Source organism: Ursus maritimus, unplaced genomic scaffold, assembly GCF_017311325.1.
Source record: "Ursus maritimus isolate PB19 unplaced genomic scaffold, ASM1731132v1 scaffold_12, whole genome shotgun sequence".
Lineage (NCBI taxonomy): Eukaryota > Metazoa > Chordata > Mammalia > Carnivora > Ursidae > Ursus > Ursus maritimus.
Genome location: NW_024423564.1, coordinates 11,015,445 through 11,041,460, shown reverse-complemented (window position 1 = coordinate 11,041,460; position 26,016 = coordinate 11,015,445). Strand labels below are relative to the sequence as shown.

Sequence of the window (26,016 nt, the reverse complement as noted above, 5' to 3'; positions counted from 1 at the left end):
TCCCACAACCCTGAGATCATGACCTGAGTCAAAACCAAGAGTCTGATGCCCAATCAACTGAGCCACCCAGGTGCCCCAAGTTGTGGGACTTCTTTATATCTTTATGAGATATATGATTTATAAATATTTTCTCACATTTCATGGGTTGTCTTTTCACTCTCTTAATAGGATCCTTTGCTGCACAAAAGTTTTCAATTTTGATGAAGTCTAGTTTGTCTTTTTTTTTCTGGCTTTAGATTTTGCTTCAAATAATAGTAGTTATTATTATTATTTCTTCTTTGCTTTAGTGGGAAAAGGAGATAGAGGAAGGAAGAGATAGAAGGAGACAAAATGCATTCTAAATTCATTTGTGCTTATTCAGTAAGAGGCAGTAAAGTTTTTGTTTCTTTTTTGAAATTAAGCTTATTTTATTTTTTTAAAGATTAATTTATTTATTTTAGAAAGAAAGAAAGAGCAAAAGTGAGAGGGGCAGAGGGAGAGGGAAAGAGACTCTTAAGCAGACTGCACTGAGCTTGGAGCCTGACATGGGGCTCAATCTCACGACCCTGAGATCATGAGCTGAGCTGAAACCAAGAGTCAGACCCTAACTGACTGTGCCACTCAGGCTTCCCATTAAGCTTTTTATTTTAATTCAGTTTAGTTAACCTACAGTGGAATACTAGTTTCAGATGTACAATATGATGACTCAGCACTTCCGTGAAAAACCTGGTGCTCATCACCAGTGCACTCCTTAATCCCCAGCACCTATTTCCCCAATTTTCCCACCCCTCTCCCCTCTGGTAACCATCAGTTTGTTCTCTATAGTTAAGAGTCTGTTTCTTGGTTTGTCTCTCTCTCTCTCTTTTTTTTCCCCTTTGCTCATTTGTTTTGTTTCTTAAATTCCACATGAGTGAAATCATATGGTATTGGTCTTTCTCTAACTTATTTTACTTATCATTAGACTCTCTAGCTCCATCCATGTTGTTGCAAATGGCAAGATTTCATTCTTTCTTTAGGGTTAAACAATATTCCATTATATAGATAAATACACACACACACACACACACACACACACACACACACACCCCGTATCTTCCTTATCTATTCATCTCTAGGTGGACACTTGGGCTGCTTCCATAATCTGGCTGTTGTAAATAATGAGAAATAGTGAAGTTAACAATCATTTTTTCAGGGGCGCCTGGGTGGCGCAGTCATTAAGCGTTTGCCTTCAGCTCAGGGCGTGATCCCGGCGTTATGGGATCGAGCCCCACATTGGGCTCCTCCGCTATGAGCCTGCTTCTTCCTCTCCCACTCCCCCTGCTGTGTTCCCTCTCTCGCTGGCTGTCTCTATCTCTTCAAATAAATAAAAATAAAATCTTTAAAAAAAAAACGATCATTTTTTCAGTCACAAATATTCATTTACTATCTCTTATATTCCAGACACTGCACTTAGCATCAGGGATATAAAATGAATGTGGAGATACCTTACTTAGTGGGAGGACAACCAGAAAAAGTTATTTATGACACAATGCGATGGAGTTGATAATGATGAATATGTATAGGAATGCCATGGACTGTGGTTGAAAAATGGAGGTGGAAACCACTGAATGCCTGGAAGAGTCAGAGAAATCTTTAAAGAGGAAGAACCTAGAAGAAGAGTAAGAAATGTCTGGCCAGAGAAGGTGAGGAAGGGCAACCTGTAGAAGGAACAGCATGTACAAATAAGTGTAGACATGCATAGACCAGTTTATGGAAGGCAAATAATTTCCTGTGGCTGGAATATGGAGAAGATGGTGAGGAGATAACGGGAAATGTGGGAGGCAGTTAGGCTGGGCCCTAACTGTGGAATAGTCAATGGTAGAACCGAGAATTTGGAATTTGATATTACAGGCAATGGGAAGTCATTAATAAAAAAATATATTTTTTTCTGTTTTCCAAAATAATCCATATTCATTTATAAAATGTTGGGGAAAACACCAAAACCAGAATAAAAACCACTGGGAACATCTTTTTTTTTTTTTAATTAAAGATTTTAAGTAATCCCTACACACAATGTGGGACTTGAACTCATAACCTCAAGATCAAGAGTTGCATGCTCTACCGACTGAGCCAGCCAGGCACCCCTCAAATATTTCTATGCAGGAAGAAGCTAACAACATATTTATATCAGTATGTTTTGGAAAAATAGCTCTGGCAGAAAGGAGAGATGGAGGACAGGAGATGGGCTGAGAGGTTATTGCATTAATAACCATGAGAGAAGAAGGTCTGAACAAAGACAATAGCAGTGGGGATGGGAAGTAGGGNAAGATTTCAGACATTCCTTAGGGGAAATTACTACAGCCCAGTGACTGATTGGATTCAGGAGGAAAGAAAGAGGGGAAAGTGTGAGTGACCTTGGGATATCTAGTTTAGGAGAACAGAATTGGCCATATTAGTCAGCTATGTCTCAGCAAAGAGCAAAGTCCTGAGATAATGGGAGATGGGGCAGCTAAATTTTAAGGGGCTAATGTTTATACAAAGGTCTGCTGTTTATAGAAAGGTCTGCAACAAGTGATGCAAGGTGAGCAGTTTTCTTTAGGAGTCTGGAGTTGGGGTAGTCTCAGCTTATGGGCTACACAGAACTCTAAAAACTTGGCACAGGTACTTGGCACCCAAGGATTAATAAGACAATTTTAGGACAATGAATGTAAAAACTCTATTCCATTGTTAATGAGAAATTGATCACTAAACCTTATTAATAACATGTATTTGCTAAATCTAGTTGGACATAGGGGGCTTACTCTGTGATTCTTTTTATTGCTATAAAATAAAATTTTCATACTAAAAATTTAAAAGAAAACATTTTAGGTAGTTTCATCAAGTAGAGAGTAAAATATCATTATCTATTCATTTATCAAACATTTACTGAATGTCTATTATATGCCAGGTACTGTGCTAGCCCATATGAGGAATACAGAGATACATAAGATGCATGTAAGTGCTATCAGAATGGTAAAAAATAATGTGCAGAAGGAATTAAGAACTAGGAGGGGCTCCTAGCTGGTGTGACCTAGCTGGTGTGACCTGGACACAGGATAGAGAGCATGAATTTCTCTTGTGCCCATAGGGAAGCTCTGAAACTATAATTCAGAGAGGTACTCAGATACTCCTGCCTATGCCCAGCTTCTTAGTGGTGGTTGTTAAGCATGCTTAATAGCCGGGGAAGGGAGGTTAAGAGTAAGTTTCAACCTGCTGTCTTGGCTTTTAAAGTTTGATTAAGATTGGAGCATTGGATATGTCTTTGATTCCAAGAAATATTTCAATCCTAAAAAATGGAAAAAGTGTTTTATTTATTTATTTATAAAAAGATTTTATTTGTCAGAGACACAGAGAGAGAGAGAGAACCCACAAGCAGGGGGAGCTGTAGGCAGAGGGAGAAGCAGGCTCACCGCTGAGCAAGGAGTCTCATGCAGGACTTTGATCCCAGGGACCTGGGATCATGACCTGAGCCCCCTGGGATCATGACCTGAGCCGAAGGGAGTCGCTTAACCCACTGAACCACCCAGGCGTTCCAGAAAAAAGGTTTAAAAAGCATAATTGTGACTCCAAACCTGCCATGGAAAGATTGATTCAGTTACTTTCTAGGACAACCTCATGACCTAGGCATTATCACTTTTTTAAAACCTGCTCAGTCTTTCAATTTGCAAGAGTCAGAAAACCCATAGTAATGCCAGTCTGCCTTCACTCCAGGTAATTTGTTGAAATAGAAATAATAGGTCCAAAATGGAGTCACTTGTGCTAAGCCCCACGTCAGCAAATCAAGATTAAATACCTAACCTAATTGCAGTTTCTACCTCTCCCAGGGCTGTGATCTTTAATCAGTCAGTCTGGAATTAGCTGGTCAGCACTGTTGTGGTAATGTGCCTGACGAGATCCTCCTCTCATGCCAAAGGAGGTGACTTTTTGCTAGAAACTTCACTTTTCTGCCCACTTTTGCCTACAAAAGTCTTCCATTTTGTACAGCTCCTCAGAGCTTCTTTTTACTTGCTGGGTGGGATGTGGCCTGGTTCATGAATGTTGCATAACTTCAACTAGATCTTCAAATTTACTCAGTTGGATTTGTTTCTAACACTTCATTTAACCTCTCTGGGCTTGTTTTCTCATCAGCAATAACTGCCTTGTCAATTTTACAGTCATTGAGAGACCAAACAAGATAACGGATACAAATGCTCTTTGAAAAGCATAAAAGCACTACATATAAGTGAGCCACCGCTCTTATTCTCAAAGTCTTATTCAAAACTTGGATATAAGAAATGGCTGAGTGAGCATAAGGAAGCCAGACTTTGCCCTTCCTAGTAGGTTTTTCATAGCCTCTGCTTTGACAAAAAAAAAAAAAAATTTTGTCACACCCAGTCTTTGCTTTGTTGACTACTTAACATCCTCTTTATATGGCCCACTTTCTTTTCTTTTCTTTTTTTTAAAAAAGATTTCATTTATTTATAGACAGCGAGAGAGGGAACACAAGCAGGGGAGTGGGAGAGGAAGAAGCAGGCTCCTAGCGGAGAAGCCTGATGTGGGGCTCGATCCCAGAAGGCTGGGATCACGCCATGAGCCGAAGGCAGACGCCTAAGACTGCGCCCCCCAGGCGCCCCCCCCCTTGCTTTTCTGAGTGTAAGCAGAAAGGACAGCTTCTCTGAAACAGAGGAAAGCAGGGTATTTTCCTTAGAGACATGCCTTGCAGGTGCAGTCCCATCAACATTTATTAAACTCCAAGCTAGAAAAGAAGCTGGAGGTACACAGATGAATAAAGAGGGCCTCTTCCTTCAGGAGCTGATCAACTGGTATCAGTTCATCAACCGATAGTGATAACATGCTTCCTGTTAAAGAGAGTGGGAGTTGCCGCCCACTTGCAAGACTGCTGAAGCTGCAGACATGCAGGAGGGGGCAGAGGCGGCCCCAGCTGGGCTTTGGAGGCCAACGCCAGGTAACATACCTTCAGAGTCCGCGACTAGCAAGGCAGCCCTTCTATCATTCCACTTCGTTGGAGCCCAGAAGAAAGATCCTTTTCTACTGTTATAGTAAATATCCCCCAAATCAAGACTTCGGATTTGCAGAGCTTTAGCCGCTATTCCTCTTAAGAAGCCACTGCGCCCTCCAGCGGAGGATTGGCGGCGGAACCGCAAAAAGGCGCCGCAAAGTGCCGGACACCTTAAAATCCTCCTTAAGAAACTCCCACTCACCGGCCCCGCCTCCTCACGAGTACCGCCCCCGGCGCAACTCCGTTCTGCGGTACCGATTGGTTGGCTCTTGTGCGTGGAGACGTTGCGTCGCGGGGCGGGGCGGAGGAGCGTTGTCCGTAGGGCCTCAGCCGTGTGTCCTCGGCCGCCGCCCCCGCTGCTGTGTGTATCCGCCCCTCTCTTCCCCTTAGAGGGTACAGGCGACAGCCGGGCCCTGGGGTGGCAGCGCGGCCACCAAACGTCTCCGCGGAGCTGTCTTCTAGTTGGAGGCTCTTCTCGGCTGGGTCCAGGTCGGGGGGGGGAAAATGGCGCCGGCGCCCCAAGGCGTCCGGGAGGAGCCGCTGTTGGATTGTCGGTCCAGACCACTTTCCCGGCTCCTTTTCCTCGCCCAGGCTGCCCTCCTCTTGCTGCCGGCAGCTCGGGCAGGCCTCTGCCCCGCGCCCTGCTCCTGCCGCATCCCTCTGCTGGACTGCAGTCGCAGGAAACTACCTGCGCCGAGCTGGAGGGCGCTGTCGAGCCCGCTGCCTCCCGACGCTGCCAGCTTGTGAGTAGAGTTCCCGGGAGGGGGTCCAAAGGAAAGGGAGCTCCCCCTCCAAGGGGACAGGAGGGAGACACACTTGGGCCGAGGTTGCGGACGGGAGCATAAGTTCTGAAGAAAAATACCATTACAATGTTGTGAACTTTTTTTGAGGTGGGGTGGGAGCCTAAAAACCTGGAATTAAGGTTCTGGTGACTAGTATTAAAACCAGGGTTAAGATTCCTGACGCCACGGAGTTTGTGATTCCTGGCTGGGGAGGAGTTGGGACGGGGATATTGTTAAGGGCTCACTGAACCTGGGCACCGGCCTTGATTCTGGATGGTTGGAGATCCTCGCCCACTTGGGCTGCATCATCCAGTGTGTAACTCGAATGCTCCGCAGGTACGTGATTTTATCACCACGATCGCCAATGATACAGAACGCTCCTTTTGTCTCTAGTTCGCGTTTTGGCACATTTGGTGCTGTAGTTTTGATACTTAAAATACAGGGTTAAAACAGCATCTGTTAGGAGATCCAGTACTAACCCGAGGAAATATCTTTATAAGTAGCATTTAAAAAAAATCTAAGGATTCACTGTAAAGAAAGGAAGGAGTATTTTTTCTCAGATCATGTGATGCTTTAATTGTTTTCAGTGGATTTCTTGTGGCAAAGAACCTAAAAATCAGTTCTCTGTTTAAGTGTGAGAAGTAAGTACAGTGATTGGATGAATTCTTCTGGAGGCTCCACTGCTGAGTGCTCATCTTGACAGGCCTGTGTTAGACAGTGGCACCTGGAGAGCTCATTAGTCTGAGTCAGCCTGGTGGCATTAGGAGCAACAGTGGGTGTTAAATGCTGCAATTATGGGGTTTCTTAACCACTAACATACAGTTATTTCTCTGCTGCTAACTGAGCAACGAATGTATTAATTGACAGACTTCTAATGGAGTCTTCTTTGAAAAGTATCACAAAAAAGAATAGGTACCATTAAAATATGAGGGTCTGTTTGGATTTTCCTTGCAAGTAAAATACAAATAGAAATTCTCTCTGCTGGGGCGCCGGGTGGCTCAGTGGTCAAGCGTCTGCCTTCAGCTCAGGTCATGATCCCAGGGTCCTGGGATCAAGCCCCGCATCAGGCTCCCTCCTCGTGGGAAGCCTGCTTCTCCCTCTCCCACTCCCTTTGCTTGTGTTCCCCCTCGCTGTCTCTCTCTGCCAAATAAATTAATAAAGTCTTAAAAAAAAAAAAAGAAATTCTCTGCTGCAGAGGTTAAAGTATTTAAACATTTACTAATAGGCTACGATAGATGGGAAAGAAACTACTTCAAATGTAGCATCAGTTGGCAATAAAATAAGATGTTTTCTGTTGTTTTATGATAGTGACACCTATAGCTAATTCTGGTTCTGTTGACCCAGATTAAATTTAAAAATTGATAACATTGAGCAGCATAGTCTGAATTGAATCTAGCACAGCATCTTTGTAATGCAGCTAGTGCCTTTTTCTAAGAAATTTTTGGAACAGCTACCTGATTATGATGGAATAAATCTGGTGCAGGTTTAAAACCAACACTTTATTTAGCTGTAATTGAAATAAATGTGGCTTGCTTTTAAGATCCTTCATTGGTAGGTAAACAGTAATTAGGAATAGTTTTATGAAGATACAATTATTTTGTGTCTGGGTTTGGTTTTTGTTAATCTAGACAGATTTCCTAAAGCCAAATGACATCCCCAAATTCTAAATGTCCTATAATGAAATTGACATTTTCAGTTGAAGTAAAATGCCTTCGAGAGCAGTTCTGTTGTAGAAATGTAATTGGATGGAAGTCTTACATTAGCAGAAGAACTCTTAAAATATTAAAACATTGCGCTTTTATAAACTGAGAAACATTCTTCAGTCAGTGCCTTCAACTATAAAACCACCAGGTACACATGGGTTTTTTAATGTAATTTTGAATGTTTAAAGTAGATATGCTGTAAATACATTAGGGAGTCAAACTCAAATGCTGAAACTTGTGCACGTTATCAAAAAGATTATAGATGAAATCTGTTAATCTTGTTTTTTGAAATATATATGTATGTCTGTACCCAGTTCCTGGTACAGAGCTCCTGAAACCTTTGTAATTTCCTAAATGATAAGGGCACTAGGAGCATCTTGTGTTCTAACATTCACTCTTTGACCCATTCCTGACACAGAGCTCCTAAATCCCTTGGTATTTCCTGGGTGATGGGAGTGCCTTTTGACCTGAAGAGGTGACTCTTGATAGGCTCCTGAATAGCTTCAGGTTGGGAGCCCGTCACTAGAAAGACAGTTAGAAGCTTGGAACTTTCAGCCCTATCCCTATTGTCCTGGAAGGGAAGAGGGGTAGAGATTGAGTTAATAATTGATCATGCTTATATGATTAGCCTCCATAAAATCCTAAAAGTATGGACTTTGAAGAGCTTCTAGGGTGGTGAACATATCTTCATGCTGAGAGTGGCACACCTCCGCTTTACTGGGACAGAAGCTCCTGCGCCAGACCCTTCCAGATCTCACCCTATGTATCTCTTTGTCTGGCTGTTCATCTGTGTTCTTTGCCATGTTCTTTATTATGTAATAAGCCAGTAAACGTAAGTAAGTGTTCTCTGAGTTCTGTGAGCTGTTCTAGCAAGTGATTGAATCCAGTGAGGGAGTCAGGGGAACCTACCATTTGCAGCCAAGTCGGAAGTTGTAGGTGACATGGGGACCCACTACTTGTGATTGGTGTCTGAAGTGGGGGGCAGTCTTACGAGACTGAGATCTTATGTCATGAGGTCTGCTGTAAGTCCAGTTAGTGTTAGAATTGAATTGAATTGCAGCTGGTGTTGGAGAATTGGTTGGTGTGGGAGGAAAAACCCCATATGTCTGGTGTCAGAAGTATTATGTGTGGAGTAAAAGGAAGCAACAAAACTTTTTGCTTGGGCAGACTTTAGTTAGGCTTCTGAACCTTTCGTGGGCCATATGTACACATCCTTGTAAAATGTAGTTTTAGCAAGAACCTTCTAAGCCAGTTAAGCAAGAAGCGTTCCCCCTCAATATCTGATTGGGTTCCTCCTCCTACGACATCCAGAAGGTGATGTCTGATTGCCCTTGCCTATTTTCTTTTTCTTTTTCTTTTTTTTTAAGATTTTATTTATTTATTTGACAGAGACAGACAGCCAGCGAGAGAGAACACAAGCAGGGGGAGTGGGAGAGGAAGAAGCAGGCTTCCAGCAGAGGAGCCTGATGTGGGGCTCGATCTCGGAACGCCGGGATCACGCCCTGAGCCGAAGGCAGACGCTTAAGGACTGCGCCACCCAGGCGCCCCAGCCCTTGCCTATTTTCAGTAAGAATCCTTTAGGCTGTTTAGTCAGAGCCTTCCCACCCCCCTCAACCCTGGATGTTTCATCTTAATAATTTTCAATTCATTGACCTCACTCTTCTCCTTAGCTATAAAGTCCCTCTTGCCCATGCAGTATTCAGAGTTGAGCCCAGTCTCTTTCCTCCACTACAAAATTTCATAGCCTCACCACCCCCAAAGTCTTCCTTACCATGCTTTAACAAGTATCATTTTTTTCCTTTTAACAGTTATGGTGCCTCAACTTGGATAGGATCAGATTCATCATTGGACCCCCGGACCTCTCACCCAGGACCCTAAGTGCATACCTTTGAAGACTTTATCTTCACTCCTGACTGATTGATCGGGGATCCATTGGTGAGTCCGACTCCTGAACCATTGCTCCGGACAAACGTCCGTGGAAGCTGGTAAGGACAGATTTTGATTCTTAAGAGTCTGAGTATACCCCAGAAGATATGAGATAGAGTCCCAAATAAACACAGGTTGGGTCGGAGTCCCATGTTTTGTCTGTAAGAAGCTCAGTTAGAGTGCCAGGCAAACAGCTGTTTGTAAGAAGCTGGGTTAGAATCCTAGGATTCTTTGTTTGAAAGCTACCTCCAATTCTTGAAATCTCTTCTTGGCTTTTTTTTTTTCTGAGTGGGAATTATTTTCTGACTCTCTGGATTGGAAATCTCTTTTTTTTCCCCCTTGATTCCTTGTACTGGAAGTCTGTCTTCCTGGCTCTCTATAATCCCTCTTAGTTTTCTGTGTTGGATCCTGCTTTTTTCATGGGAACTTCTCATTTGACTCAAATACCCTTCTTAAACCTCTGCTGACTATGTTTTCTGCCAGCTCTGTCTGCCTCCATTCGTGTTGGAATGCTTTTGCTGAGAATAATATAGAACTTCACTGGTCTCTTTGGGAAACTTGAGATCTCCCCAGTCTGCCTCCTTGAAGAGCTCTCCCTTCCCATTGCTGCTCTTCCTCCTCCTTCCTCTTAGCACCTTCAGTCTTCCCTCCAGTTCCATTGAATCTTTTCTTATGGACCCCTCCAAATTCCTTCTTCCTCGCTACCTCCCCCAGACCTTTTTCCACCACAGTCTTTATAGTCACTTGAATTTTGGGCCCCCTGCCCTCCATTGGGGGCTGTCAGGGGACTTAGATTGGGGGCTGTCAGGGGACTTAGAGACCCGCAGAAGCGACTGCTTGACCTGAAAAGGAAAAGGCTAATTGGAAATAGGCTGGATGTACCGGCCAGTTGGATGGGCTTTGGGGTTATCCAGACAGTTGCTAAATGTCTGCTTGGTGACTCACTTGAAATTTGGTCCACGGCTTCCATAAAATGACATAGCAGGGCAAGGGAATGTCTGAAGGTGGTCTTTACACAATTGGTAAACAAATAACATTAACTTGGTCCGACATTTCCTAGAAGCACAATTTTTTTTTTAAGATTTTTATTTATTTGAGAGAGAGCATGCACAGGTCTATGCGTGTGTGCACAAGCAGGTGAAGAAGGGCCAGAGGAAGAGGGAGAAGCAGACTCCCCACTGAGCAGGGAACCCAACTCGGGGCTGGATCCCAGGACCCTGGGATTATGACCTGAGCTGAAGGCAGATGCCTAACCTACTGAGCTACCCAGGCGCTCCTAGAAACACAAATTTGTATAAAAATAGAAAGTGGAGAAAAAACAAGAACTAATTATTTTGTATAAGCCTGTGAATTTGTATTGTTGTGTCTTACTAACTTATGACTAAAATTTTAGCATGAAAACAGTAGTTCTCCATTTGTATCTGTATGTGTGTGTGTATGTATGTATGTATGCGTATGTTACAGGTGTGTGATATTTTTCTACCTCTGGCTGGTGTTACCAAATTTATAAAATCCCTTAAAGGAGCTTCATTCAAGCTGCCTTAGAGATAAATGAGCACTTACATATATTGAGTATTCTTGAAACCCTCAGAAATAGAGAAACTAACTCAATGTTTTGTGGTTTTTTTTTTTTTTTTTTTAAGATTTTATTTATTTGAGAGAGAGTGCACTTGTGCATGAGCTGGTGGGGAGGGGGCAGAGGGAGAGGGAGAAGCAGACTCCCCGCTGATCAGGGAGCCCCATGCGGGGCTCTGTCTCAGGACCCCGAGATCATGACCTGAGCTGAAGGCAGACACTTAACTGACTGAGCCACCTAGGTACTCCAAAACTAACCCAATGTTTTAACATGTTCACATGATTTGGGGTGATTTTTTGTAAATAAAGCTATTTTGAAAATTGATGGTAAAATAAAAACAGGCATGTTTTCAGAGTTGTCAGAGTTAAATATAATGCAGACACAATTTTTCTTCTACTTAAGTTTACTAGTCAAGCTTCTGTAATCTCTACCAGATGTTAAGATTATAAAACTATAAATCCAAACTAAGAATAAAACAGGAAATAAAAATGAATTGCTTGAGGGGCGGGTGGCTCAGTTGTTAAGCGTCTGCCTTTGGCTCAGGGCATGATCCCAGCGTTCTGGGATCGAGCCCCACATCAGGCTTCTCTGCTAGGAGCCTGCTTCTTCCTCTCCCACTCCCCCTGCTTGTGTTCCCTCTCTTGCTGGCTGTCTCTCTGTCAAATAAATAAATAAAATCTTTAAAAAAAAATGAATTGCTTGATGTAGGTCAAGCACCACAGTTTAAAAAAAAAAAGGTGGGGAAGACCATGTATTTAATCTTCCTTGGTTTTTACTTTTGTGATACTTGCCTATCATGTATATATTACGAAAATAGTTAATGGGGGGGGGCGTCTGGGTGGCTCAGTCGGGTGTCTGCCTTTGGCTCAGGTTGTGATCTTGGGGTCCTGGGATGGAGCCCCGCGTTGGGCTCCCTGCTCAGTGGGGAGTCTGCTTCTTCCTCTCCCTCTGCCTCTCACCCCCACTCATCCTCTCTTTCACTGTCTCTCTCAAACAAATAAAATCTTTAAAAAAATAGTTAATAGGGAAATAACTTGAGATGGTGGCTAGCTTAGTTTGGTGTTAATATCTGCCTAAAATAAAAATGTAGGCCATTAAAAATTTTTTTTTTTCTTTCTTTCTTTCTGATTTCTTTCTTTTTCTTTTTCTCTTTATGAGAAGGAGAGAGTGTGCAGGGCAGGGGAGGGGCAGAGGGAGAGGGAGAGAGAGAATCTGAAGTAGGTTCCATGCCCAGCACAGCGCCTGATGCAAGGCTTGATCTCATGGCCTTGAAATCATGATCTGAGCTGAAATCACGAGTCAGATGGCAACCAAGTGAGCCACCCGGGCACCCCAAATGTAGGTCATTTCTAAGTAAGATAAACTACTGAAGCATTTGTTACTGAACCTAAGTTTGGGTTTATGTACTTTTGGTATCTTGTTTTTACATGGTATAGAAAATCTAAAGATATTTGAATCTTAGTGAACATGTCATTTGCCACATTGAAAAATTATATTGTGAGTAATCATATGCCTCTAGAAATTGTGAAATTGCATATTCATAAGTTTACTTATTTACTGAATGCTGATGTATGATTGTCTATGTCATAGTTTTCTCTGTAAAAGAAAGTTTATTAATGGTTAAAAATTGTAATCAGTATATGTAGGTGGATCTATTAGAAACCGTAAAAATAATATGAAACAACTTTGTATGCAAAGTATGCAAGGCATGAAAGATGTGTTTTTGTTCAGGGAAAAAAAGTAATTTTCTAAGGCAGACTGGTTGTTCCAGAATGAGAAAGAAGAAAAAATACAAGAAAAAAACTGAATAGATATTAGAAAGATGGTTATAGATGTGCAGAACAGGAATTATATGTGTGGTGAAGTTGCTAAGGTTAAATAGATTTATTTACAAGTTAAAAAAATTGATCTTTAATATAAAAAGTGTACCTGATGCAAAACTAGAATGTCCAAGTTTTCTTGGATTATTTGTCTTTTTTATTAGGAAACTGTAAAAAGATTTTCTTCTACCCTTTACATAATTTGCCTAGGAAACAAAGATTTTGTTTCATTAAAATAATTTCCTTTGCTGCTTGTGTTCATCAGGTCTTTGATTATTTTTTAAAAAGATTTATTAATTTTAGAGAGAGCACGTGTGTGCAGGGTTGAGGGGTGCAGAGGGAGAGGGAAATGGGAAGAAGCAAATTCCCTGCTGAGTGAGGAGCCTGACTACAAGGCTCAATTTCCTGACCCTGAAATCATGACTTGAGCCAAAATCTCGAGTCGGACATTTATCTGACTGAGCCATACAGGTGCCCCAAGTCTTTCATTACTTTAAAAAATTGAGTCTTTTCAATATTAGAAAAAGCTAAGATTTTTTTCCAACTATGTAACTTTCTGTATTTGCCTTTGAAATCTTTTGTCACTTTTTAAAAATGAATAAGTATTGTTTCACAGTGACCTGTTATCTTGTGTTTATTTTTTTTTTAAAGATTTTATTTGAGAGAGAGTGAGTGTGAGCAGGGGGAGGGGCAGAGGGAGAGGGAGAAGCAGATTCCCTGCTGAGTGCAGAGCCCATCTCGGGGCTCAATCCCAGGACCCTGAGTTCATGATCTGAGCTGAAATGAGATGCTGAATGGACTGAGCCACCCAGGCACCCCATACTTAGTCAAGTGTTTAAACCATTTGACATTTTTGACAACTTCCCCAAATCAAATTCTTAATGGATTTTTTTTTTTTTAAAGTAGGCTTCACGCCCAGCGTGGAGCCCAGTGGAGGGCTTGAACTCATGACCCTGAGCTGAGATCAAGAGTTGGACGCTTAACTGACTGAGCCACCCAGGTGCCCCTAGGTGGAATTTTTTGACTTCACACTAACTTTGAGATATTCCAGAGGGTCTCTGAAAAAATTTCAAAGGATTTGTTGCTCACCCTGTAAAAGAGAGATTTAAACTAATTAGGTTTTTTTGCTATGTTAGATTACATGAGAAGCATTGTCAAATGAGAAATGTGACAAACCTTCTTATGTTATTTGTGTATGGATATATATTACTAATATTGGTATTCCCAGAAATGTTTGAAGTTCAAAGTTGTCCAGTTTACTATATGACACAGAAATAACTTATTTTCCTTATCAAATGAACTCTCATTAGAATTTTTTTTAAACAACCTAATGTATTTTTTTAAAGATTTATTTATTTATTCATGAGAGAGAATTTTTTTTAAACAACCTAATCTATTTTTTTTAAAGATTTATTTATTTATTCATGAGAGAGAGGCAGAGGGAGAGGGAGAAGCTGAGCCTGATGCCAGACTCGATCCCAGGATGCTGGGATCATGACCTGAGCTGAAGGCAGACGCTTAACCAAGTGAGCCACCCAGGCACCCCTCTCATCAGAATTTTAACCATGGCCATTATAAGTCTTTTTCATTCACAGACAGGTTGTTGTTTTACTTTGTTCTCTGAGACCACTTACAATCAGCTACAGGCAAGAATGCTCCATAATGGTATCAGTTGAATAATTTTTTAAAAAAAGACTTATTTATTTGAGAGAGAGAGACCATGAACAGGAGATAGGGGCAGAGGGAGAGGGAGAAGCAGACTCCCCGCTGAGCAAGAAGCCTGATGCAGGGCTCGATCCCAGGACCCCGGGATTGTGACCTGAGCCGAAGGCGGATGCTTAACTGACTGAGCCACCCAGGTGCCCCTCAGTTGAATGATTTTCGGACCATGCATTGGACTGAGTAAGAATTTCCAGAACTAATGAAGAAGTTGATGGATTCATAAAACTGCTATCCCAAGATCGAGCAGAATAAGAATGAATTACATGGGACTGAATGAACTGATGAAGATGGTTATATTTTTTTTATGACTCTTTGAAACAGTGCTAGTTCTTTAAAGAACCCTTTTTCCCCCTATTTATTTATTTATATATATATTTAAAAGATTTTATTTATTTATTCGACAGAGATAGAGACAGCCCGCGAGAGAGGGAACACAAGCAGGGGTAGTGGGAGAGGAAGAAGCAGGCTCATAGCGGAGGAGCCTGATGTGGGGCTCGATCCCATAACGCCGGGATCGCGCCCTGAGCCGAAGGCAGACGCTTAACCGCTGTGCCACCCAGGCACCCCCTTCTTCCCCCTCTTAAACTGTTTGTAGCTTACAACAATCTGATTATACTATTGTGAACAAAGATGAAACAATTACTTTTTTTCCCTCTCTGACCCCTCCAGAATTTGAACTCTTAGTGCATATTCTTATTTTCATGATACTATAGTTATTTGTGTAAGTTGAAAAAGAATTTGTTCTTGTAATGATACAATTGGAAACATTGATTTTTATTACGAAGACTTTGACTGGAATGTTATATTTGAGTGTGACATGCATAGAATCTGGTTTAAGGGGCTAAGGTTGCCCTTATGAAGCCAGTGCTCTTAGAAAAACTGGCCTGCTATCGGGCTTATATATAGGGTTCCCACGTTATAGGTGAGTAAGGAATGTCACTTCCTAGTAGGCCCAGAAATCTCAGGCTATCTTGGGGACCTCAAGGAAAAGAGGAATTCACTCAGACCTATAGGTACAGGAAGATGAGGTCTGGTGGCTACTTCCTGGATTGGCTGTGCAACCTCAAGAGACTTTTAAAAGTTTAATCTGAGATTTCTTTGTGAAAAGTTCCCGCAAAGCAAACTCAAAAAGAGGCTGTATGGGCAGTCACTATTCTTGCTGCACCTACATAAATAATTAGGACAAATCTAATGAGACCGGAATTCTTTTTTTTTTTTTTTTTTAAGACAAAAACCAAAAACTTCAACCGAAATGTCGCAGAAGCAACTTACACACAACTTGACAAACTAAAATATTCCAGGCTTTAAATGAGACCAGAATTCTTACGTAAAAAAGGATTAAAAGGTTGACTGTAGAGAGACTTTTTTTGTTTCAGTGCAGAACTGTAGTAGACCCTTGTGGGTTCTGTCTTGCACATTTTGCCAGTCTTTACCAAATATTCAATTCTGGTTTCCTCCAGTGTCTGGCTATAATTTTCCAAACTAATGTTTCTAGTTCTTTTTTTCTCCCACCCTCCTGACTTGGCATCACTGAGGACTGAAACTACCCTTTTCCTGAAACCCTGCAAGCTGAAGCTGGACAGCTTGATATAAATTAAAAAATAAATTACCACTGCATATCATATATGGGCAACTCTTGTGCCTCCTGCTGTATGGACCATTCAAAGGTTCACTAGAACACCCAATGCCATCACCAGAGACATTCAAACTGCAAACCAGGAAAATTCTTCAGGTGGCTACTGCCACCCTCCCTCTACCATTTAAAGATACATTGAGCTCAAGTCAGAAAATTTCAGCTGGCTCTCCTCTGGGCTCAGAAACTAGATTTCTAATCTAATTATTAATTTTTGTTTTTCTTGTATTTTCGTAGAAGCTCCCCTCATTAAATGCCTGACTACTAGCATCATCAAGCGGATATCCTGTAATACCAAGTCCCATCCAAAGCTTCACCTGGCCCTTAATGGACAAAAGGCTACTGAACAAGAGAATGGACTTAAATTGTTTAGAGCAAGGAAGAATGCCTCTTTCCTTGAACAAAAATAAGGACTGACAGATTCTTTGATCAAATTTTAGACTCCTGAACCTTCTAGGCTCATCTGTAAACGTCCTTATAAAATGCAGTTTTAGCAAGAATCCTGCTAAGTCAGTTAAGCAAGAAGCCCTTACCCTCAGTATTCGATCACATCCTCGATAGCTAATCGGTTTTCTCATCTTCCAACATTCTCCAGATGATGTCTGGTCACCCAGGCCTGTGTCTTCAACAAGAATCCGCTTATGCCTATTTAGCCAGAACCCACCGTATCCCTGTTTTCTCCTTTTAGTGATTTTCCATTCACTGATTTTGGCTGAAACCCTGCTGCTTGGCTATAAATTCCCACTTGCCCATGCAGTATTTGGAGTTGAGCCCGGTCTCCCCCTCACTGCAAAATGTCACCACAGTGGTCCCTATACCTGAAGAGAAGACCTGCACCACCTTGAAAAAGTCTTCCTCATGAAGTTTTAACAGGCGTCATTGAATATTTTTTCCTTTCAACACAGGGAGTTCTTCCTAGACATCTGGTGTCACAGAAGTGAGATTTACTAGAATGGCCCTGGCTCATGGAAACGTTTGGGAAGAGAGAGGGTAACAGGATGGGGAATGTGGAGCCATTGATTCCTTGGTGGCATGTGTTCAGCTCTGGTGTGGAGCAGCAGCTGTGCTGCTCTCTGTTACTAAAGATAAAAGTTACAAATGGAATTTAGAGATGGATCCAGTTCCCAGCACTTTGGTTCAGCGGATGTGTAAGGAAATGGAAACTAATAAGGGAAAGGTGAAATGTGAAGTCCTTTGGCTATTGTTATGTGTGATTTAAAATGAAATTAAAATAGAGGTCTGGGTCAGATCTTGATGCTAGACTGAGATCAGGTTTCAGTGAGTCTGAGTTTTGGCTCCTAGCTTCAAAGCTGCCCCCCCAAGGGCAAGATTATGCAAAGACAACAGAAAGTTACCTCTAAAACCTCCCGTCACCAAGACGACCATTGGTGTAAGGGGAGGGCAAAACCAAGAAACTATTGAAACCAGGGGCTGTTGTATGAAGGAGTTGTGTTCATTTTGTGGATCAGTAGTATTAGTTTCCTGAAGAACCTTTATTAAAATGGATTGTGAGAGTAATTAACTTAGCAGTAGTGTCTGATTTTAAATGCTGCGGTGCGGGAGACCGTGTTTGGGGTGCTGCAGGGTCCACAGCTCACTATGGAGCAGTCACAGATCACTATATGATCCAGACCCAAAGCAGGTTATTCCCGAGGGAATAGCCAGCCTGGTGGACTGGGTAAAAGCCACTTTAAGGTCTGTTTACCCTGATAAGGGGGACTGCCCACCTGACCCCATAAATGCCAAACGGAACATCCCCAGTGGAGCAGATGGTATGATTCATATATAAGCTACATGGGATTATCTTTATGATAATTGGGATATTCATCTGCTGAATATGCCTGTTATTCCATTGATGGTAAATGCTCTGGTTAAGGGGAGCTCTTTTACATGAACACCCCATAGAACCTTAACGCTGCAAAACCTGGGGACCTTGGGGAAGCCTTATGTATTTGCTGCCTCAGCATCCCCTCCCAGGTTTTATAGCTGTTAATGAAAAGATTAGGTTCATTAGCAAGAGAACCAGGAAAGGCAAAGGAGAGAATCAAGAGACTGGTCTTAGCAAGGTGGAAAATTTTAAATAGTTTTTAAGAAATAAAGTGACTAAAGCCAATATCATTTGGAGCAAAACAGAGAAGAAAGGGAAGAATCATGGGATTCAGTCCAGCAGAATGGAAAGCTTTAGATGGTTATTAAGAAATGGGATGAATGAAACATATTGATGGGGTTAAAACAAAGATTTTAGTACAAAACTACTTAAGGTTGGGCAGGCCAAAGGGACCTTTTTCTGGTCCCCCCCCCAACATAAAGGGCCCCAAACAAGAGTATTCTATTTACCCCAGTTTGGAGAAATTTAAAAATCTGAAGGCAGAGATTACAGTGAGTAATGTGACTAGTAGTTGCTTGGGGCATTGGGTAGATAGATTAAATGAGCTGAAAATTGACAAAGGGCCAGGGTCTCTTGGCTTCACCCCTGGGCAAGACCCAAAGCCTTTTGCACAAGAGTGGGTAAAATGTTCAGGAGGTGGAGAAGGAAATTTCCTAGGATTCCTTGATACGGGAGCCTCTTGCACTGTGGTACCGGATACCAAAACCCATTGATAAAGCCCTAATGCAGTTGAGAGAACATAAACACGTAAAGGTTGATAGGATTTTGAAAGTTGGAATGTTTAAACAAGGCTTTATGTAAAGAAGTTGTGTCTCCTTTACCTGAACGTTTTATGGGAATGAGTTATGTCCGGCTTGGGAAACACTTTGTCCTAGTATCGTAAAACCAAAACCTGTTAATAAGGTCCTAATGGAGGCTACAGTTAGGAATGTAAGGTGAAAGTTTGTAAGAGAATTGGTGTGTTTGAACAGGTTTTTACCTGATTGTATTAGGGAGATGGACCTTGTGTCTGTCTGGGGAATATTTCCTTTACCTATTATTGTGAAACAGAAGTCAGGTAAATCCATCTTTTAATATTAGTTGGATACACTAAGGGGAACCAGGAAGCTTGCCCAAGCCCAGACAGTGTGGAATAGAAGTGGAAGTGCTCGTATGTGATAGTGTACTGTAGCGTACCATAGACTGGGGCTTATGGTAGAAGCCTGTGAGTGCCTCCCAGCAATGACTTACTGGACTTTGGACTAGAGAATTCCCACTGGAAGGGCAATTATTGCCTTGCTGTTGGATAGTAATTGAAACAGCCACTGTGACTAAAAGTCATAAAAATAATCTTGAAAACTGAAATAATCATGATATCTTGCACAATGTCGGATAAACTCTTTAGTAGGTAGGGCAATGCCCAGAAGAGTTCTGTAATAAAATGGAAGTGCAAGGAGGAGATACGCAAGAACAGGGAGCCTCTTTCCCCCTAGGACTGACTTGGGAACTGTGTGAGGAGCTGCTGAATTCTCTTGTCACTTGGGCAGTGTCCTATAAACTGACCAACGAACATGGTTTGTGGATGGCAGTTCCAAGGTGAACTTCCTGTTTGGAAGGCCACCACTCTGATTGGAGAAGGTAAAGGCAAATTAGCTTGGTGGGCTGAATCGGATGCTGTTTTCCTAGCAGCGTGGATGAGTTGAACAGTGGTAAAAGCCCCTGTGTTTGGGTTTTTACTGATTCAGAGGCAGTGGCCAATGGCTTGGCTATATGGCTAGGCAGAAGAACATGGAAACCTGTTCTGTTAAAGGAATGCCCACATAGGGCATAGCCCTATGGAAATCGCTGAGGGAATTTGAAGTGTGCATTAAAGTAGGACATGTCGGGGCGCCTGGGTGGCTTAGTTGGTTAAGTGTCTGCCTTCGGCTCAGGTCATGATCTCAGGGTCCTGGGATCAAGTCCTGCATCTGGCTCCCTGCTCAGCAGGGAGTCTGCTTCTCCTTTTACTTCTGCCCCTCTCCCCTGCTCATGCTCTTTCTCTCAAATCAATAAAAAAATCTTTAAAAAAATAAAAAAAATAAAGTAGGACATGTCGATGTTCATCAGAAGAACCCTTTTTTAGGTTTGTAAGGCAATTTGAATCAATAAGCAAATATTTGTGTGTGCTTGCTTGAGGTAGCCACCTGGGCCCATGACGTAAGTGGATAATGGGGCCTGCAGCAATGCAAAGATGACCGAATCTAGACGTGGGCCTCTTGTACCTTCTACGACACAAAATGCCAGTAAGAACTGTTCTATCTGCAAGCAAAGGAGAGATTGTAGATTGCTAGGTGGGAGATTCCCCGTTGGGAAGGCCCTTAAACAGGTGGCAAATGAGACTGATGCTGTAACACTGGTAGGTTACGAATGGGTCCTGACAGGAGTAGACGCTGACTGGACTGGGCTTTGCTTATCTGACAGTGGATGCAAGTGCTCAGAGTACTAAAGTAGAACTGGAACAGAAGATGATCATCACAATTTGGATGGCCCGCCACGATCTCTTCCAGTCGAGGACTGTACAGCTCATAATGTCCAACAAATGGGCAGAGAGATGTCCTCTCCAGAGCACTAGTTCAATAGAGAATTGAATGGGCAATGAAAACAACGGTTGTGTAAAATGGGAGGTAAAGACCTGAACGTATGGCTTACGTATGTTCATGAGAGTGTGCTCTCATTCAGCATGAGGTGGGCTAAAGGAGCAGCCCCACCAGGCAGGGTCCTCTTTTTGTCTGGTGGATCTGGGGGAGAGGGTGTGGCAAAGGATGCTGGGATGACTCTGCAGTTCTTACCAAGGGAGGAGTATCCTCGTGTAATGACTGTACTTTTTCTTTCTTCTTCACATCACCTCAACTTTTTTCTTTTGTGCTTGATACACTGGTCATAGGACGAGAGCCGCAAATACAAAGTGCTGAAAGCAGGGGTGATTCCTTAGCAAGAAACTGTATTTTTAAGCTTGGGTTAGACTCCTAAGGGCCTGATGGGGTGGGTTGTGCCTTCGCCTCATCAGGCAAAATTGAGGTTAAGAGTGAATGCCACTCTGTTGCTTGGTGGTTAAGAATAGCTCTGTGGTTCTACATCTGTAGAACCTTTCCCCAGCTGAATGGAGTGGATTGAGGGGGAAGTGCCTGCTAGACTATTACTGCTGTTTGCAATCTAGATCAGCATAGTAGCCGAACCTGATGTCTCTTCCAAAGGGGGAAGAGTTTGGGTATAAGTGGAGAGAAGGAGCATTAGTAGCAGAGGGTAAAGGAATGAATAAATGGGTTGTATAATGAGGGAAATCCAATGTTAACATCTCAAAAGAGGCTCAGAGTCAGAGATGATACCATCTCTTAGTTGTATCTTATGTCTGGCTGAAACTCTGTTTGCCTACACTGTTCCTGCTTTTGTGACCTCACAGGATTGGAAGTCTGTGAACCTAAGTGGCCTAGTCTAGAAAGCATTTTCATATGAGATGTTGATGGATTAGTGCAATTGTTAATGACTAAATGGGATTCTAATGTGTCAGTATCTTTTGAGTTGTGTATCTTTTTGCTGTGAGGGGGTCTGTGGCCAGAGACCAAGGTGGGCTGTGAAATAATAGAAAAAATATATATTGGTCTCTGACCCTGGTTGGTGGCACAGAGCTCCTGAAATCCTTGAAATTTCCAAGTGATTAGAGCATTGGGAGCATCTTATACTCTAATACTTGGTCTTTGACTCCGATTCCTGACACAGTGCCTACTACTTATACTTACCTTTTGTGTCTGTGATAGTTTCACCATACTTTTTTTTTTTAATTTTTTTTTCCAAATTTTAATTTATTTATTAGAGGGGCACCTGGGTGGCTCAGTTGGTTGGATGTCTGCCTTCGGCTCAGGTTGTGATCTCGGGGTCCTGTGACCGAGCCCCGTTTCAGGCTCTCTGCTTGGCGGTGGGGGGGGGGGTCTGCTTCTTACTCTCCCTCTGCTTTCTCTCTCAAATAAATAAATAAAATCTTTAAATTAAAAAAAAGGGAGCGAGCCTGAGTGAGGGGGTTGGTGGTGGAAGGACAAAGGGAGAGAGAGAAGCAGATTTTCTGCTGAGCAGGGAGCTTGACGCAGGGCTCTATTCCAGGACCCTGAGGTCACGACCTGAGTAGAAGGCAGATGCCTAACCGACTGAGACACCCAGGTACTCCTCACTAGTTCTTACAGAGAAGTGAGATGGGCTGTGGGACTGAATTGGGGGGTGGTCTTCTGGGCCAGAGCTCTTAACTTGTAGGGTCTGCTCTAACTCCCATTAATGTCAGAACTGCATTGTGGGACATCCAGTTGGTGTTGGAGAATTGGTTGGGGTGTGTGTGTGGGGGAATCATACATCTGGTGTCAGGAGTGTTGTATATATGAATAAAGGTAGGAAGAAATGGAATTTTTTCTAGACAGAAAATTATTTAGATTCTGTCTTTATTCTTCTCTATATCAGAAACTCTTTCCAATTTTATTTGGTTATTCAAAATTGGACTGGATTGTCCATGGGTGCTAAGTTCTATATCACATTCTGATTTTACACACACACACAGAGAGAGAGAGAGAGAGAAAGAGAGACAGGAATTGGAGGACCAAATTTATAAGTTACTTCTTGTTTTGCCAAGTGACACCATTAGAATCCCTATCCTCCAGTTATTTGTTGTCATAGTCGTTTCATGACAGCACCAAAAAATTAGGAAGTACATAATTTTAGAAATAAGGACAATTCTGTAGATTAAATGTATTTAGCTTTATGGAAAACTTGTAATCTTGTCCTTCCTATTTTCATTTCACTGTGGACTGGTAATGGATCAGTATTGGGGAATCACTGCTATATTAGATTAATTTCGTATGTATTTAGTTCTAGTTTCTTCTTGGCTCTTCTCATTATGGTAACTTTAAGATTAGTTTGCATTTGTTCTTTTAGAACAGATGCGAATAGATGAGTTTTTTAGCATAAAAAGAGGACATTAATTTACATCAAATAACTCTTAGGAAAGTCCGAATTTGCACGTGACTTCAATTTCAACCTCTTTAGCTGCTGCTCTCTGTAAGTGACATTGGCAAAATGTTTTCTCTGTTAATAGGAGGAGTCAGCCTTCATCCTTTCAAAGGTCCAGAGCTCACTACCAGTGACTTGTGTGATGTCAAGGAAAAATTGCATAGCTTTGTCAGTACTTCATATTTCCTTTCTAAAGGGGCAGATAGGGATTCCTCAGTGGCTCGGTTGGTTAGGTGTCTGCCTTCAGCTCAGGTCATGATCCTGGAGTCCAGATCAAGCTCCCTGCTCAGCAGGGAGTCTGCTTCTCCCTCTCCCTCTGCTGCTCCCCTGGCTTGTGTGCACTCTCTCTCTCTCTCAAATAAAATCTTTTTAAAAAAAAATAAAGGAGCAGATAATTTGTAGTATCCTTCCTTTCTACATTTATGATGATACTGGTAAAAATTAAGGTACACTTTGGAAATATTCTTAGGTTTTAGAAAGTGATATGTTAGGGAAGTTGATTTGAGGGCCTTTAAGTTCATTGCATATGTATGTATGTTTTTCTGAAAATGAATTGTCAACCTTCCATTGTATGTTGTGAAGAAACTGTGAGAGGCAGAAACATAACTTTGACATAATTTGATACACTTTAGTTGGATATCTAGCCTGAATGTTTTGAAAAGAACTTTAATTGCTTTAAACCACAAGGCGGTGAACTGAAAATGAGTCCTTTTAAAAATGGTACAGATGTGATTTCCTTTCTAAGGTACTTCATTTATCTCATTTATTTATTACTGTCAACCTTTGTTTTCTGCTTCTTCCATCCATTTTGTTATGTCTGTGTTATTCCCACCATACTTCTTACAGAGAAGTAAGATTGGCTATGTGGAACTGAGCATACAGTGCTTTTAGAAAGCTGGTTCACTCTGTGATCAAACCTAGGTAAGACTTCCTTCTCTAGGCCTCTAGGCTTCCATAAGGCAGCAATCAGAGGAAACTCTTCGTGCTCTGGATGATAGTATCCTGTTCCCAGTTGACTCTTCAGAGTAAAGAACTGGAAAGATTCTCTACGTCTTCATTCCCTCACATTCTCCCCACCAATCAGTATCTGCAATGAGACCATCAGTACCAGTCTCATTACGCCCTTGATTCTTGTTTACACCGGTCTCCACAAGAATCTCAGAACTTTCAGGTTATCTCTCCTCTACCAGAGACAATCCCAACTCGTTGGCTCTCTTTTTGTCTTTAGCAGGCATCATTTTCTGACGTGCTGTATATTTTACTTTGTCTTTTTTGCAGTAGATTGTAAATATCATGAGGGCATGGATTTTTGTCTGTTCATTGCTGTAGACGAACAGTGATCCGCAGTAGGTACTCAAAAATATTTGTTGAATGAATTTAGTAATTGAATTTAAGTGTGTGTCTGTGTCTTCTGAGGAGGGAAAGATCAAGACAAGTTCAAAGCAGTCTTTTCTCATTTTGCTTCTCTAGTCTTTTATATATTTTATTAGATGGTTTCTTTTCAAGGCACCTCATTTTCCATAGTAAACACTGTGAATGAATCAGGGTATTAGCTAATTATTTGTATTTTAAGATGATCTTTTTTTCTTTTTTAACCAAAAAAAGGGAAAATTTCTTAATATAGGCACATTAAGTTACTACTGACTTTAGTTCTCATCTTACTCTGGGATGTTTTGTCTGAGTGTACCAGAAACTTTTCCATGCACAAATAATCTTTCATTTAATCTGATCATCTTTGTTTTTATAGGGCTTTGCAGCATTTATTAGATATTTACTAAATATTAGTGAATAATCAGTTGCACACAGAGTGTCATGGCTTACAGCTGTGGTGTGAGGGGTTTTTAGTAGCCTGTACAACTTCATTCCAATTTGTGTAGCAGCCACCTGTTTCTAGAGTTGGGATACTTCAAAAAGCATTTCGTGTTTCACACACCTTATCTTTCCAGGTGCTAGGAGAAACACCAGTTTTATTCTTCGAAAGAAACAGACTTCCTGGTAAATTCCTGAAGTACACTGTGGGCTGAGGGAATATGCTACCATAATGTTTCCAGAATCCAATATGTATTGTCCTTGGCTTGCAAACTACTGTTAGAATGAACCTTTTCACTTCCAAAAATCATCTCAAAGCATATACAGTATGCTTTTGTTTCATTGCATTAAAGATTTAACATATTTCATCTTTATCCTGATCTATCTGGGGAAGTGGTAAACAGAACATGTGATCCCATGAAATCTTCTGCAATCTTCAAGACGTTCTTGGTTAGTTCAGAAGATACCTAAGAAGAAAACCTATAATGAGAGAGCCTTAAGAAATCTGAACTAGTACATTATTTGCTACAGATCATATAGGGCTGGTTGTTAACACAGGTCTATCCTGAATTATTTTGATATTTTACATGAAACCCAGCATAAGTTAATTTAAATTTCTTTTGGCACTGTGAGAGTGCCTGTCTTACCACACTTTACCTAGCACTGATTATTGTTAAAAATGTTGGTTTTGATAATTTGGTAGGAGGAAGGTGTTTTAATTGCGTTTGTTTGAGCAGTCTGGTTCTCCTAATTAACTTTACCTCCCGTGCTTGCCTTGCCCCGAGTGGCACTGAGTTTTGGATGTTAGAACTACATGGAAAGAAGAGCGATAGTGTGCTCTTTATATCCCCAAAGGATTTTTACCTTCAACCTTTGCCCTTTCTGATAAGATCTTGCTGGGTGTGGGAACAGTAGTTAAGGGACTAGGAAAAACAAGGCTGTAACTGCAAAGTAAAGAAACCTAGGGTCATTAGCTTTGCTATGGACTCTCATACCCAAACCCAAATCCCACCTCCTCCCCAGTGAAGTATGTAGCCAAGGATTATCAAAGAATCAACTAATATGTCTTGCTGCATTTATCTACAAATGCATTTTAAAAATCTCATTTTGGGGCGCCTGGCTGGCTCGGTCAGTGGAACATGCAGCTCTCAATC

General features: G+C 41.7%; 1 protein-coding gene across 1 annotated transcript in view; it reads left to right on the top strand.

Moving 5' to 3' along the window:
- Window positions 1–5,243: 5,243 nt before the first annotated feature.
- LRIG2 (leucine rich repeats and immunoglobulin like domains 2) overlaps window positions 5,244–26,016 on the top strand; it is a 64,081-nt gene continuing 43,308 nt past the window's right edge. The window contains exon 1 of the mRNA XM_008697764.2: window positions 5,244–5,739. Coding sequence (XP_008695986.1) covers window positions 5,501–5,739 — 239 coding nt within the window. The 5' untranslated portion in view covers window positions 5,244–5,500. The remainder of the gene's footprint in view (window positions 5,740–26,016) is intronic.